The sequence below is a fragment of the Meles meles genome, chromosome 6, assembly GCF_922984935.1.
Source record: "Meles meles chromosome 6, mMelMel3.1 paternal haplotype, whole genome shotgun sequence".
Taxonomy (NCBI): domain Eukaryota; kingdom Metazoa; phylum Chordata; class Mammalia; order Carnivora; family Mustelidae; genus Meles; species Meles meles.
Window position 1 is genome coordinate 123557036 of NC_060071.1, and position 15574 is coordinate 123572609.

Here is a 15574-nt window from a genome sequence, read left to right on the forward strand (position 1 = left end):
TAAAAGCCTTAATAATCTTAGTTCCTGGTTTTATGTCTGTGATCCATTTCTAAGTAACTTTCATGTATGGCCTGAAGTAAGGACTAAGGTTCATTTTTTCCCAAATGAATCTCCAGTTGTTCTGTTTTCCCCCATTGTGTTGTCTTGAAACCTCCGCCAAAAATCAAGTTGCTCGTGTATGTGTGGGTATATTTCTGAATTCTGTGTTCTTCCTTGATCGATAGAGCTCTACTGACACTAATCCCACTCTGTCTCATAGCTCTGTAGGACGTCTTGAAATCAGTAATGTAAGTCAGTTAATACAAATTTTAGACTATCTTCCGTAGAACTTATCAGCTAAGCAAAATAGGATACTTACTAAGAGTATCACATTATACAGGTTTCTTGCTTCTAAGATAATTGGTAAGTCTCCTGTCTCAGATGATCTGCTGTCTGAAATCAGGGTAAGGGACACAGGTAAGAGTTCCTGATCTAGTTCAGCCTACTGTCACATTAAATATGGTAGGAGAATGGGAAGATTCTAGACCACTGGGCTGCACTGGGACTACTGACTTTGGGCACTAGTTTTAATTCTGTCTCCCATCTACCTTTTAGAAGACCCAGTGGCAAGGGCTTTGCACAGACCTATTTAAAAAAAAAAAGTAGCAAAAATATTAGCAAGAGCCACAGAATTCTCGAAGAATCAGTCTCTATATCTCATATTCAGGAGTAGACATTCATCCTATATGAGGGACCTCTTGTTGAAGGTGTGGCATATTAATGGTAACATTCCCTTAGAAGCCTAAAATTTATAGGAGTAGAAAGTAGTGTTTGTGTTTTGTAAGGAGTATTCTACTCAATATGGGCATTAAGAACTTAATATCCCGAAGGGTTTTCATTTTTGAATGTGTAATTTTCTAGATCCTTTTTGGTGTGGCCTCTGTTTGGGAAAGCCTGGTTTATCCACCTTGCCTGTGGATGACACTGTGCCAGCAGCTGTATGAACACAGTTAGAGCTCGGGGACTCAAAGAACGCTGTTCAGAGAAGGAAGAAGAGATTTCGGTCACTTGCACAAAGTCACACAAGAGGAGCTAAGATTAAAGCTAAGACTCCAAGCCCCACACCAGGGCTCTCACTTCCTGAGGCACGCCTGGCCCAACGGACACAGGGAGAAGAATTGGTAGTACAGTGAGAGTATTCGCTTGAACCAAATGAAACTGCTGTTTGGGAGCTTGAAAAAGATGGACTGTCAGGGATTTCCTGTGGTTCCCCTGTTGCATGACTTCTCAGACAGATGTAAGGCCGCTGTGGGATTGTATGGAAACAGACGGGATCCGACGGTCACTGGCAAAAAGGTTCAGTTAGGGTTACCCGGGACGAGGGTATTTAGGAGAAGATGGGATGATGAGAGAACTCTCGGGAGATTTTTTCCAGAGAAGCTTCAAGAAAGGAGGAAGTGGGCCCTCCCAAGTGGGCTCTGCATGATTCTGAGGCAGGAACCAGAGCTTCCCTTAACAACCCTCTGAGGAGGGGTCTTTCCTCGGCAGCAGAAATCATTGAGCATGAACTGTGTGGTGAGCATGCCAAGTAGCTTTTGCAAAATCAGCTTTGCCATTATTTTGGCTCTCTTTTTCCCTTGTTGGATTAAGGACAAATAGAAAGGTGCTCTCAGCTTCTGACCATGATCAGAGAAGCATGAGGAAATGCTTTGGTTTGGTCATTGCTATCAGACTTCTGTCAGTGTTCTTGAGATACTGTTAGGGTCTGACTGGAAATGGAAGCTTATATTTAAATGCAAGAAAATAATGTTTGAAGCGCGCTTTTTTAATACTCACCCTTTTCTAAACCAATGCATCAATAATTTGACTGTAAGGTATTGATCTGACACGGCTGACTGAATCTCTTTCTTGAGGCATGGTATCTTTCTTTCCCTGTGTGCATGTGTGTGTATGTGCGTGCGTGTGAACACACGCACGTGTATTTCTCTCTGTCTCTGCTCACCCTCTATGCCAATAATAATCACTTTCTCTCTCTTTCAGTTTTCCTTTCCCTCTCTTTCTCTCTGGTGTGTCCAAAGTTTCTGACTCAAAACAGAAATCTTCACAGTTGAACTCATGTGTGGTGCCTTTTTCCTTTTTGTTTTTCCAGTTCCTCCAGGAGTGATACAAAATGGAGCACGGGTTCTGAGCCGTGGGCTGTTTCCCGGAGTTCGGCCTTTGCCAATCACTCCCATTGGAATGACAGCAGCTGTGAGGTAAGGGAGACACGCGCTGGGCAAAGCCTGCCTAAGGAGTGGGTAGGGCATCATCTTGTCTCCCCCGGGTCACTTGGGATGAAGAGGCCCGGCCTCTAAATAGTGAAGACGGGTAACCTGGTTTGGGTGTTCAGAAAAGTCAAAGTAACTCCCAGGGACCCCAGTCTAGGTGGCAGCTTCTCTTCCTGGGCTCAAATTATCTTGGTCTCTTGGCAGATAAGGAGATAAAGACAAATTAAGCATGTTTGTTCTAAGAAGGTGGGGCAAGGTGGGGAAAAGGAAGTGGTGAGCAAGTTGCTCATTAGATTCTAGGCCAACTGGTCTACCTCTAGAATGAAATGCAAAATCCTGTGTGAAAAGTGCTTCGGTAAGTGGGATATAAATAACAGGAGGCATCACTCCCCTTCTTCGAAGAATCAGGTCAGTTGCCAAGCCACATGAACTCTCTTCCTTGGGAAGTTGCTTTGTTCCATCCTTCTTACTCCATGGCCAGCCCTGGGTTAGGGTCTCTTGCCAGCTTTGACCACTCACAGGTGCCACTGTGGATGCCACCTTCTGTTTTCCTGCTGCTTCTCTGCCTACTGCTGCCCACCCATCAGCCACTGCCAGACTGATTTCCTACAGTGTGCCTCTCTGGCTGTCTGCAGAAGCACCTTCCATGACTCCCACACATCAGTCTGACGTAACCCTGGTCCTTCCGTCTCCTTGAGTCAGATTTGTTCCCCAGAGGTGTCCAGTGTTGGCCCATCTTACCCACACAGAGGCAACTGGATAAGGCAACTGAGTCTGCCTCAGACTCCTCGTGCAAAGCAGCACCTCCTTCAAGGTCCATCACAAAAACGATTGCTTCACAAAGCTTTTCTGAACGTGGCCTCTGAGCCACCCTGGTTAGATTTCTCTTTCCTTTGAAAGCCCCATACATTGGTTGTGGACCTTTGATGGGTGACCCTGTGTGGTAAAATTCCTCTGTGTGTCCTCCTCTCCTCTCAGTGGTTCGCTTGCCATAGATAGAGGCTGGCTTTCACTCACTTGGCTGATGGCTGATGACTCCTCACATTTGCACAGTGTCGGGCCCAGGCTCTCGCTCGGAAGGCCCGTCGCCCTGAGCTGTGCCCCCCACAGCATCCTCTCCTTGCTCACTCTGCACTTTTGGATCAAGTTTGCATCTAGAGGCCGTTTCCCTTTCATAGTGCCTCATGTCCCAAAAGAAACCAGCCCAGAAAGTCTGTTAGGGGGCCTGAGGGAGATGCAAGGTCGAGCTCCCCCATGTGAAGCTTTCCCGCTCTTGTGGCAAACCAACCTACTCTTGCCAAGATGGAAGTCCTCCGATCTTCAGGGCAGACACTGGTGTCTAGGACCTGATGAAGAGGGAATCTGGTTGAAATTACAATAGTAATAAAGTTAGAAAACCACATACCATTTCTGCTAATCCAACATGGTGATACATTCCAAAAATAGAATGGAAGGGTCTCTCTCTCGTACTTTTCCAGTATACTCCATGGCTATCTGTAGATCAGTAATTCCTGAGTTCACAAATGAAAAGCCTCTTCCATGAAGCCAAAGTACCAATGCCTTTGCCTCCCATTATTGAGAGAGACATATTCCATTTTCTGTTCTTGCTTAAAATCTTTTCAGCCTCACCTCCCGCTTTATGTTTTTGGCAGACAGGACTTTGAGACTGTAGACTGGTTTCTCATGGAACAACAGCCCCTGTTAACAGATTCCAGGCATAGATTTCAGTTCTTCGTTCTGAGCATTCTTTCAACCCTTTCCAGGATGGAGCTAGAGGTGGTTTCGGCCATTTCTTGGAGCAGAGCATGGGAGAGCCAGGCACACGGGGAGATAGGCGTAAGACCAGGTTGGCCTTCAGCAGGAGCCAGCCCCTAATTTTAATGATTATCCTCATAGCATATATATTAGCATACACTACACTGATTAGTACTCCCTAGAGGATTATTTAAAATATTGATTTCCTTTTTTTCCCCTCCTGGTTATGTTTTGGGTGGGCGATAACAAAGCACCACCGTAGAACAGTGACATCCTGTCTCATTAGAGTTACCGTTTCTCTAGTCCAGGAAGCACCTCACTCTGGCTCTGCCACAGTGAGAAACCACAGGACAGGTTTCCCGTGCATTCAGGAGACAAAAACCACACTAAGTGTTCGAGCAGGGAGACTTTCATGTAAAGAACCATTAGCCAGGTAGGAAGTTATTAACCAAGTAACTGGAAGGGTAAAAAGAGAACTCCAGGTATCATGGGGAGAGCAGTTGCTGGAAGCAGCCATGTCCCCTGGGGCTGAGAGAAGAAAGGGAAGAGGTTATGATGGTTGCCCAGCGGAGGTGGGACTTGGACCTCAGCAGAGGAGCTGGTGGCGGGGATCTAGACCTCTGACCGGTGGCCCTCACTGGGGTTGCTGGAGTCTCTGAGCTGGGAGGAGGGACCTGTGGAAGGACCAGAAGGATCTCAGGAGATCCCAGATCTCCTGCTGGTGCAAGCCCTATAAGGGAATGTGAAGAAACGGGTTCTGTAAGCGTCAGAGGGAGTGTGAGCTGGATTCAGCAGCTTCTATAGGAAGGAGCTGTTGCCTCCAGTGAAGAGGAGACACGCCGGAAGGGGCGTGTCCTTTCTTCCTCCCCCCCCCTTCCAGTCTTTCTGGGGCACCTCCTGTGGTCTGAGCCTAACAGTAGAGCCTGATGGTGCGGCAGCCCCGGCCCCAGCCGGCAAAGTACTGTGGAAGGGTGGGTTTGGGGCTGAGTGACAGTAGCCTCAGAACAGCACCATTTGCTTGGAGTCTGTCCACTGAGAAAGAATGCGTAGCCCAAGAGTGACCTTCCTGAGCATGCTGAGAAGTTTTCAGTGAAATGTGCAACTGCTGGTTTGCAAAACTAGACAGGTTACTGTCTGCATAAAGAAGAGAGAATCAGTCAAGAAAACCATGGTGCTTTTGCAGTGCATTATCCAAATACGAGTTCCGCACCTTCCAGCTCAGTTTTAAGAGGAATTAGGGACAGGAGTGTTGCAAGCTCTGTAAGGACAAGTACCCTTGCTCAGAATACTTGGCCTTCTTCGTGCCCCACACGCCTGGCAAATAATGGGCCCTGAGATGCTTTCAGAAAGAGTAAATACAAACATAGCCACGGGGGTATTTGCAAAACTAATGTCTTTGTAAAACCCATTAATAAGCCTTTGGGCAGGGGCATTTGTTTGCTCCTTCACATTCAGCGTAATTTAAAATTTTTTAAAAGTTTGACCATGTGTCTGAGGTTAAAAGGAAAACAGTCCACAGTAGAACAGAACAACAGCAGATGGCGGCCAGACCCCGTGGCGGTGACCAAGGGTTCCTGGAGGTATTCATCGTTTCCACCACTGCCCCATCAGTGCAGGGGGGCGGGGGGGAGTGTGGAAGGAGGGCTGGAGAGTCATTAGCACCCACTAAAGACCGATTTCCTACTTTGCTTTGTGTGACGGGTTTTCTGTGTGAGTCTTAGTGACTTCTCCTTAAGTGAAAATATTTGTCTTTCAGGGATTTTTTTTTCCACCACTGAGTGGCAAAGGCCATGTTTGTTTGTCTTAACTCTGAAACTGTTATTGACATAGATGAAGTGTTACTTTTATTAGCTGATCATTACACAGCTTGTATTTGCTGGGTTCCTTTGCATATAATTATGATGTGAAATCTCCTTGTAAGAGTATCTGTCAATAGTGTAATTGACTTTACAGTGTTGACTTTTTACTCAATAACCTCAGAGATTGGCCCATCCTTAGTCATTGGAAACCTGCTTATTTTTACATTTGCCTGGGCATGGAGTCCACAAAACATATTATCCTCAAAATGACTCTCACACGTCTTAAAGTTTTATGCCTGTGTCTTCGGTTTTCCCAGAGACATTTCTTGCAGAGAATACATTGAATGGAACAAACGATTAGAGCCCTAGGAGAACTGTTTCTGGCCCTCTTGGGAAACAGGAGCCCAAATTTCTTACATTTATAGCCTTATGGGCTGCCTCTCATGTAGGGGCCATAGACACTCTCTGGGATCTGGGCCCCCTCGCTTTCAACTCTGAGGGCTCTTTTTGACCCCAAGTGATCATTCAGGTGGTAGAGAGGAATTAAATGTCCCAAGTTTTGCCGAAGAAGACTGGGAGGAAATTGCTGCGGGTGGAGGTCCTTTCATAAGGCAACAGAGCCAGAAATTACACACAAGAACTCAGGAACCAAGTTTCCCCAGTCCTTACTGTGGTTGTGTGTGTGTGTATTCCTGGGCTTCTCACGAGAAAAGCAGTCTTACGGATTATTAGGGTAATGCAGAGTTCCATGCCTGGCTCATGGTATGCGTTAAGTAGGTGTTTGATAAAATAAGTAACACGGAAAAACACACAACCCAGGGCAAAGGACTTGAATAGACATTTCTCCCAAGAAGAAAATACAAATGGCCAAAGCACATGAAAAGATGCTCAGCATCACTAATCATTAGGGAAATGCAAATGAAAACTATGAGATACCACCTCACACCTATTAGGATGACCCATAGCGACAGCAGAAACTAACAAGCGTTGACGAGGATGTGGAAGACTTGAACCCTGTACGCTGTTGGTAGGGATGTAACATGGTGGAGCCATTGTAGAAAACAGTATGGCGGTTCCTTAAAAAATAAAAAATCAAATTACCATATGATCCAGCAAGTCCACTTCTGGGTTTGTACCCCAAAGAACCAAAAGTAGAGTCTTGAAGGGATATTTGTTCATCCATGTTCACAGCAGCGCTGTTCACAATACCTAAAATGTTTAAGCAACCCAAGGGCCCATCAACAGATGAATGAATAAGCAGTGTGTGGTGTATACACACAATGGAATCTCATTCAGCCTTGGAAAGGAAAGGCATTGTGATACATGCTATGGTATGGATAAGCCTTGAAGACAGTAAGTGAAATAATTCAGTCACAAAAAGACAAACGCTATGTTCCACTTATGTGCGGTATTCAGGGTAGTCAGAATCCTCCAGACAGGCAGTGGAAGGGTGGTTGCCAATGGCTGAGGGGAGGAAGGAGTGGAGAGTTAGTGTTTACTGGGGACAGGGTTGCAGTTCTATAACATGAAGAATTGTAGAGTTGGATAGGGGTGGTGGCTGCGCAGTATTCTGAATACATTCGATACCACTGACCTGTAGAATTGAAAATGGTTAAGATGGTAAGTTTTTCGTGTTTGTGTGTTTTCCCACAGTAAAACCAGTTGAAGGAAAAAAGTTAATAATGTGGGGAGCCTTGGATTCATCCAGCCTGCCCTCCACACACGTTCCCAGGTCCTCTTTCTGAGCACCTGAAGCTTAGCCCCAAACCCCAGGAAAAGGCTTAGATTGAGCGTCTTACGCCCCCTTCAGGACGGTGTACATCTGTGCCCAAGCCATGGTCTTTAAGGAGTGGGGGCTGTCATCTGAACCACAGCAGTTTATAAAATTACAAGAAAGTTCCATCCAGTCACCTTCTAAAGCTTCTCAATATTATTTGGACCTCAAATGGAAACTACAGTTCCCATGGAACAGGAAGCGAGTCAGGAATGAATGGTCTTACCCTAATACAAAGCATCAGTGCCTGAGGTGCTGTGGGAATGGAACATCAGGAAAACTCTCAGCCTAAGGTCTGCTCCTGGTCACCTAACTGTGTCTTTCTCCTTGAGAACATGTTTGTCACAGGAGTTCAGTAAGCTGACAACGTTCAGTTTTAAGATAGGGTATAATCTAACAACAGAACTTAAAGGAAGATTTGCCCCTGGTCTCTCTTTTTCTTTTTTCCTTTTTTTTTTTTTTCTTTTTAAGGAGACAAAGCTTTGCCCTTCTGTATTTTTTTAAGTAATCCCTACACCAACATGGGGCTCAGATTTACAACCCCAAGATCAAGAGGAGCATCCTCTGCTGACTGAGCCAGCCAGGTGCCCCTGGGCTTTCTTTTTTTTTAATTGAAGTATAGTTGACACACAATTTTCCATTAGTTTCAGGTGTACAGCGTAGTGATCGGACAAGTCTGTACATTGTCCTGTGCTCACAACAGGCAGAGTTAACCATCTGCCACCATCCAATGCTGTCACTGTATCATTGACTCTTCCTGATGCTGTACCTGCTACTGGTCTTTTTGTATTATATTTTGGTTTGTTTTAAAAACCGAGTACCTGTTGCTTCTGTCTCCTGAAATCAGGGTCTTTGAAGGCAGTTCTGAAGCTCAGAACTGAAACTCGGGAACTCAGTATTGGGTTATGCTTTATGGTAGGAAGGAAAGGAGGAAATACTTCAGGAAGAGTATGGCTTATTTTTAATTTCTTTCTGAATTCATTACGAAACTGTAGGAATTTGTTCACTTCACCGAAGTTTTCAGATTTATTGGCATAAAGCTATCATCTTTTAAAATACCTTTTTAATTATGTTCCTTTTTCAGTCCTTATTTCATTTTAACATCACCTTTTTTGCTTAATCTTGCCCTAGTTTTTTGGTTTTCCTCTCAAAGTCAATTTTCAGGTTGGTTTTTGGTTTTTGGTCGTTGTTGGGTTTTTCCAGTTTTTGGGGTTTGGTTTGTTTTTTGTTTCATTTATAATTTGCTTTCTCTTTATAAGTTTATTCTTTTTCTCTTTGCCTGGATTGGTTACTTTCATTTTAAACTTTTCTTCTTTTTCTATAAAAATGTAAGGTTATAATTTCCTTGAAACTTCTGCCTAGTGCCATCCCGTAAGTTTTGATACCTGTTATTTTCATCGTTAACAGTTTAAAGTATTTTCTAATTTCCATTTTGATTTCTTTGACTCAGAGGTATTTTTAGGAGCATGTCTTTAAATTTCCAAACTGAGGAGAAGGTGATTGTTTCTTATTTTTGTTTTTAGTTACCTCTTCAACACTGATTTCTTAACTACCAGACATTTGTGGTCAGGGAGTAGATCTGTCAGATACCGCTTCTTCACAATTTGGGAAACTTGCCATATGGTCTAGTATGTGTCGGTTTTTATGAATATTCTATGTGTGCTTGAAAATAATACACCTTCGTCACTAACACATGTTTTGTCTCTGTCCATTAGATCAAGTCTGCATACTAACCCTGTGTGTGTGAGAGGAGGGGGTGCACACTTGATTAATTGGATACTGAGGATGATGTATTAAAATCTCCCATTACAATGTGGATTTGACCGTTTCTCCTTGTAGCTCTTTCAGTTTGGGCTGTATATATTCTGAAGCTATCTTAGTGGAGGTATCCATGTTTAGAACTGTTTTATCTTCCTGGTGAATTGAACCTTTATGAATGTTTAATGACTCTCTTTATCTGTAGTAATGATTTTTTGCCTTAAAAATCTGTCTTCTCCGGTTTTAATATAGCTACACCGGCATGGCATGAGACAACAATTTCTCTCCTTTTACTTTTAACCTTTTTTTGTCTTTGTGTTCTAGGTTTTTTCCGTAGAAACAAATGGCTTTTTAAATTTTTTCTGTGTTAACGATCTTTACCGTTTAGTGACGATTTTTAGCCCCTTTTTAAATAACATATTTGGATTTATTTCTACCATTTTATTTTGCATTTGTTTGCCCCGCTATTTCCAGATTCTTTTTCCTTTCTTGCGTTATTTTAAATTGATCAATCCCATCCCTCATTTTCTTCCTTCTAATGGTTTAGAAGTTAGTACATTTTGTTTCTCTTCTTTTAGTGTTGATCCCAGAACTTGTAGCATGAATATTTTAAAATGTTTAAAGTTAATCAATACTTTTAACCTCTTGATCGATACAAGGCCCTTAGAATGCTTTAACTGCTATTCTCTCTGCCTCCCAAATGATATGTTACATTTGTCCAGTACTTTGGTTCTATTTCAGGTTTTCTTTTCTTAAAGTCATATAGTTATTATCATCATTGTGCTGTTCAGTCAATACTTGATTATAGGAGCACTGGGTGTGGCACATAAAAAATGAATTTTGGAACACTGAAAGAAAATTAAATTTAAAAAGTACTTGATTACATTTTCTTTGCTTATCCTTTCTTCTCGCATCTCAGACCTTTCTTTTTGGATCATTTTCCTTTTTTCCTGAAGTATATTCTTAAGAAGTTCCTTATAGTGAGGGGGTGCCTGGGTGGCTCAGTGGGTTAAAGCCTCTGCCTTCAGCTCAGGTCATGATCCCAGGGTCCTAGGATCGAGCCCCACATTGGGCTCTCTGCTCAGTGGGGAGCCTGCTTCCTCCTCTCTCTCTGCCTGCCTCTCTGCCTACTTGTGATCTCTGTCTGTCAAATAAATAAATAAAATAAAATAAAAAAAGAAGTTCCTTACAGTGAGTATCTGCTCTTAGTTAAAGCCCTAATGACTTCTTGCCTGACAACATATTTATTTTGCCTTCATTCTTAGAAGATAATGTTACTGTGCATACAGTTCTAGTTTGACCGTTCTCTCCTCCCTCTCTCACTTCAAGAATGTTTTTCTGCTTTCATCTGTTTTGCTTGTTTTATCTTAACTGATACTCCTCTTTATTTTTTTTTAAGATTTATTTATTTTTATTATTTTAGAGAGAGTGCGTATGTGGGGGGAGGGGCCAAGGGAGAGAGAAAATCCTGAGCAGACTCCCCGCGGAGCACAGAGCCCACCTCCAGGGCCCAGTCCCACCTCAGCATTCTGTCCCAGGACCCTGCTGTCACAGCCTGAGCCGAAATCAAAAGTCAGATGCTTAACGGACTGAGCCTCCCAAGCTCCCTGCTGATACTCTTTAGATGAAATGTTTTCTTTCTGCTACTTTTAAATCTTGTCTCTCTTTTCTTTTAAATGTCTACAGGGGCACCTGGGTGACTCAGTGGTTAGGCATCTGCCTTCTGCTCAGGTCATGATCCCAGTGTCCTGGGATCAAGCCCCACAGTCAAATAAATAAACAAAAATCTTTTTTAAAAGAATTGTCTACAGTTCAACTATTATGGGTCCAGATACACATTTCTTCTTATTTATCTAATATGGTATTTGTCGGTTAAGTCTGAAGGTTGGTACCTTTCATCAAAAGGAGAAAATTCTCCGCCCGTTTTCTCTTCAGGCATTGGGTCCTCGCCCACGTGCTGTTTCATTCTGGAGCTCCAGGTGGATTTACATTGGCTCTTACTGTGTTCCATGTTGCCCGGTCTTCTCCTGTATTCCTCTTTGTCTCTGCTGTGTAGTATATAGTCTCTTCAGATTCATCTTCCAATTCACTGCTTTGCTTTACTTTTTCTTCTTTTTCTTTTTTTTCCCCTTTTATTTTTTATTTATTTTTACTATTTTTTCTCCTTCAGTTTCATGGAGGTTAATTTCAGGGATTGTAGTTTTTTCATCTAAAGCAACTCTGATGCTTTCCAAACTCTGTCTAGTTTCATGATCTAGTCTTCCTTTCTGATGCTTTTCAGTTCCCTCTTATTTCTGTACACATGCTTGACATTGTGTATCTACTTCATTGTCCGCCAGCTTGACAGTTCAGATTCTATAGTTGGTTTTTCTGTTGCCTCTGCCTTATGGTGGCCTATTTCTTTTGTGTTTTTTTTTTTATTATTATAAACCCATGTTTCTTAAGGTCTTATCTTTGGGAATTCTTTGTGGCCTGAGATTAAAGAATGTTCTTCCAGAAAGTGTTTGTATTTTCTTCTAGTAGGCACCAATGGGCACTTTAAATTAAATTCAGTTTGAGGTCTTTGGGTCCTCATAATGGAATTCTGGCCTCAATCCCATGAGACTCAAGGCTTGTGGTTAAAAAATCTCAGGGGAGGCCTTTCTTACTTTGCATCCCATCTGGAGTGGGGGTTAAGACTGGCTTTTATCCCCATTGTATGCCTGTGGTGGGCAAGTGACTTTTCCCTGGGACCTCACGGAGAGTATCATCTTTCAGATGCCTTAGCTTTTTCATTTATATGACATTTTTACATTTATTCATTCCTAGTGGCCTGTTTGCTGGTATGTTTGGTGATTTTTAGGTTATGAGCTTTCTACTTGAATATTTGATTAACCTTAGTATGGGGGAAATTCAGGTTGTGCACTTCAAGAGAGGATTTGCTTTCAAAACTTACGTTGGGTGCCCAGGGACCACCTTAATCCTCTTCGAGGAGCCATAGGAGCTGCCAGAATTAGTCTTCTGCCACTCTGTTCCCATTACCGTAAGTTTCGGCTCTTGTTCTACTCTTGTTCTAGAGTAGGCTCATCTGCTCTGGGGAAACCCTGGCTTTCTTGGTTGTCTGCTGCTCCCGTTTCAGATTTTGTCCCTTTATTTTTAAGTTTTATGTGTTTGTGACGTTCTCTTGGTACACATGTGTTTGCATGGGTTCCTGAGTCCCCTTATTTTCCAGTGAAACCAGCAGTGCCTTAAAACTGTGTTGCTGTATTTTGCCCAAGATCTTTGGTGTGATAGTGGGAAGAGTGCCTTCCAGATGTTTTTTCTGCCTCCTGGCTAGACGTGAAAGCTCCCAGCCATCCCTTGTCTTCGTGTCTTTCTACCTGTGTTTGGTTTTAGACAGCAGCACTGCACTAGCTCCAGCGCTGGCCCTGATTCATGATCCCATTAATTGCATGCCGAAGGCCAGAGCTCTCAGGTCAGTCCCTTAAGAGGACAGCTTCACCCTAAATGATGGTCTCTAGGTTTAAAACTATCGGTTCCAGAGAAGACCCTTGGCCCAGGTGCAAGGCGGAGGTGATAACGTATGGTTAGACAAATAATGAACCAACAGAGAAGACTGCAGAATGGCCAGGTCCTATTAGAAGCCGTACTTTGACTTATTGGTTGCCAGCATTGCTCATTTTCAGCCTGAACTAATGTGATTTCTCACCTTTTATGTGTGCTATTGCCCATCAGTTGGATGAGAAAATGCATACCAGGTTTTTGAAATTAACATGATCGCTGTGAGTGGTGTACGTGTAAGCTCAGCTACGTCTGAAAAATGGCAGGCGTTTCTCACGTATCACGTGTGCATTTCAGTGGATGATTTCTGAAGAGGTGCTTAGATACTAACCTTCCAACGTGTTCGGGATGACCAGTTCCTGCTTCTAAGTAGGTGGCATCCCGTAATGACAACCCCTGGCAGCCGGAGGTGTTTGACACCAAGTCAGTGCAGCTGGCTTGTGCCGCCACCAACACCACCACATCAAGTTATTCGTAATTGAAGGAGCTTGTCACTTCCTGCCGAGTGTGTGTAATTTATGGAGTATGCACCCATGCTGCAATCTCAGGGAAAGTTAATTTTATCCACTAAGAGAGATACATTTATATTTTAATTCCTGCTCCCTGAACTTAACATCTGCCTACCTGTTTTTAATGCAGAAATACGGTCAGTGGGTGTGTTGGTCTCCTTACCTGAGAGAGACAGAAAAATATTTCAAATTCCTGCTTGAGCTGTCTTTGAGAACTAGCTGGGGCACCGTGCATCAGTCACAGGAGTTCCTGAGTTTCTGTTTGTTTCATCTGCAAAGTGGTTGGTTGAGTTAGGCCGTGTCCCAGTGTGTGGATTTTGGAATCACTGTTGGCGTGATTCCAGGTGGGACCAGAGACCTTGCCCTACGTGTTCATGGGCTATCCAAGGGACTTTCTTGTCTGTTCTCCATTTGACTATAGTGTGTCTTTAGTACTTCTCTCAGGCTTGTTTTTCTCCTTTAAGAAAGAGAAGTTCTAGAAATTTATTTCATCGCTGTCATTCTAGCAAATTCTAGACCACCCCCCACTCCAAACTTTTTACTCAAAAAAAATGCCTTAACCAGTGGGAAAGAAGAAAGAAAAGCACAATGAACACCGTATGCCTTTCACCTAGATTCCCTAGAAATTAACTTTTGTCAGTGCTTGCCTTACTCCATAATCTGGCTTCCACGATTCTCTCTCCCTCTCTCTTTCTGTGTTCCGAAGTATCCTGTTCTCAGCTGTTGTAGTGAAGTGAATTATAAGCCCCATGTTGTTAACAAATGAGGTTTCAGAACTAAATTGATTTTCTAAAAGCCAGCCATAGCCCGATTTACTCATCCAAGTGTCGTGGGCTTCACTCTGAGACTCTTTTATGCTGGTTCAGTAGACCAATTCTTCTGGATTTTACAGCAGTTACCTGAAACAACAAAGATCAAGAGACCCATTTTCTGAGACTTGCAATTTCATTTGTTTAATAACTATTAATAGCTACCAGTGCAATTAGTTACATCTCTTGAGTTTCATATTTGGAAACACCTCAAAGTTTTCTTTTCCTAGCCACTTGTATGCACCCGAGACAGAGCCAAGAAACAGAAAGTCTGCAGAAAACAGATATTGCAGGGGCCATTCCCCAAAGCTCAGGGGCTATTTACCCTCCAAGCCTGTGAGGAATTCCTCTCTTGGGTCCTCTGTCCTCTTCCTTTATGCCATGTCCCCATAAGTCTCCCGACCCAGAGTAGAGAAAAAAAACAAGAGTACTCGGATAAGCCCATCACAGCAGCAGGAAGCCACGGTGAGCCGTCCAATGACAACAGAGGAAATCAAGGCAGAATTCTCAAGCAGCACTGAAGAGCCGTCCTCTGCGCTCGGAATTTTCCATTTCATCATCACTCTGCCCTGTAAGGGAGTTGAGCCCACTAGTAAGCAAGCCTGTGCTGTGAACAGAAGCCTGTCTGTCTGGAGAGCCAGGCTCTTTCTAGAAGGGCCGGGCAGAGGTGCTGTGGATCCTGGGATCGCAGAGTGCAGGACACAGTCCAGGACCTCTCTGGAGACTGCTAGGACTCCCATTGTGTAAATGAACTGTCATTGTGCAGCCTTGACATTGCTGGGGTTGAGCTTGATCTCTAAGCATGTAGCACAGGTTGACTTTGGATAATGCCCTCCTGCCTTTTGCTGGTGCATATTACGGTAGGATTTCTCACCACCTGCTTCTGTTTTGCTGACCGCCCACCGCAGGCCCTGGGACACACAGAGGGAGACTCCTTGTCTTCACTCCCCGCTGTACCATGTACATCAAGGACTCTCTTCCCCTTTCACTTTCTCCCTGGGCTGCAACCAGGGTCTCATTGAGCCTCAGGGCCCACAGGGATGGCAGGAAAGAGAGGGTAACAGCTCATGACCAAATCTTCTTGTTGGGCCCAACCCCGTAGACTTTCCACAGGTCCCTTATGTTCGGGGACTGTCCAGTAAGGCATGTTGGGGGAGACCCACAGTATCTTCCCAAACTTCACGCTCTCTGCCACACAATCCCATCTGCTCCTACACTTGCTTAGTATATCTTCTGTGTCCACTCTGCGCCTGGCTGTGGGGGACATACCATGACTGGGCCCTGTCTTCTGGAGCTAATGCTCTAATGGGAAGCACACAGCTCGCAAAGATGGTGGGACATGCCCTCTGCAGAGGGAACATAGTATGAGTGCGTATAGCTGGGA

General features: G+C 43.8%; 1 protein-coding gene across 6 annotated transcripts in view; it reads left to right on the forward strand.

Moving 5' to 3' along the window:
* The window catches only part of FOXN3 (forkhead box N3), a 398885-nt gene that overhangs the window by 375161 nt on the left and 8150 nt on the right, over positions 1-15574 (forward strand). For all 6 annotated transcript variants that reach the window (XM_046008530.1, XM_046008534.1, XM_046008535.1 and 3 more), the window contains one exon: positions 2129-2234. In XM_046008530.1, coding sequence (XP_045864486.1) covers positions 2129-2234 — 106 coding nt within the window. The remainder of the gene's footprint in view (positions 1-2128; positions 2235-15574) is intronic.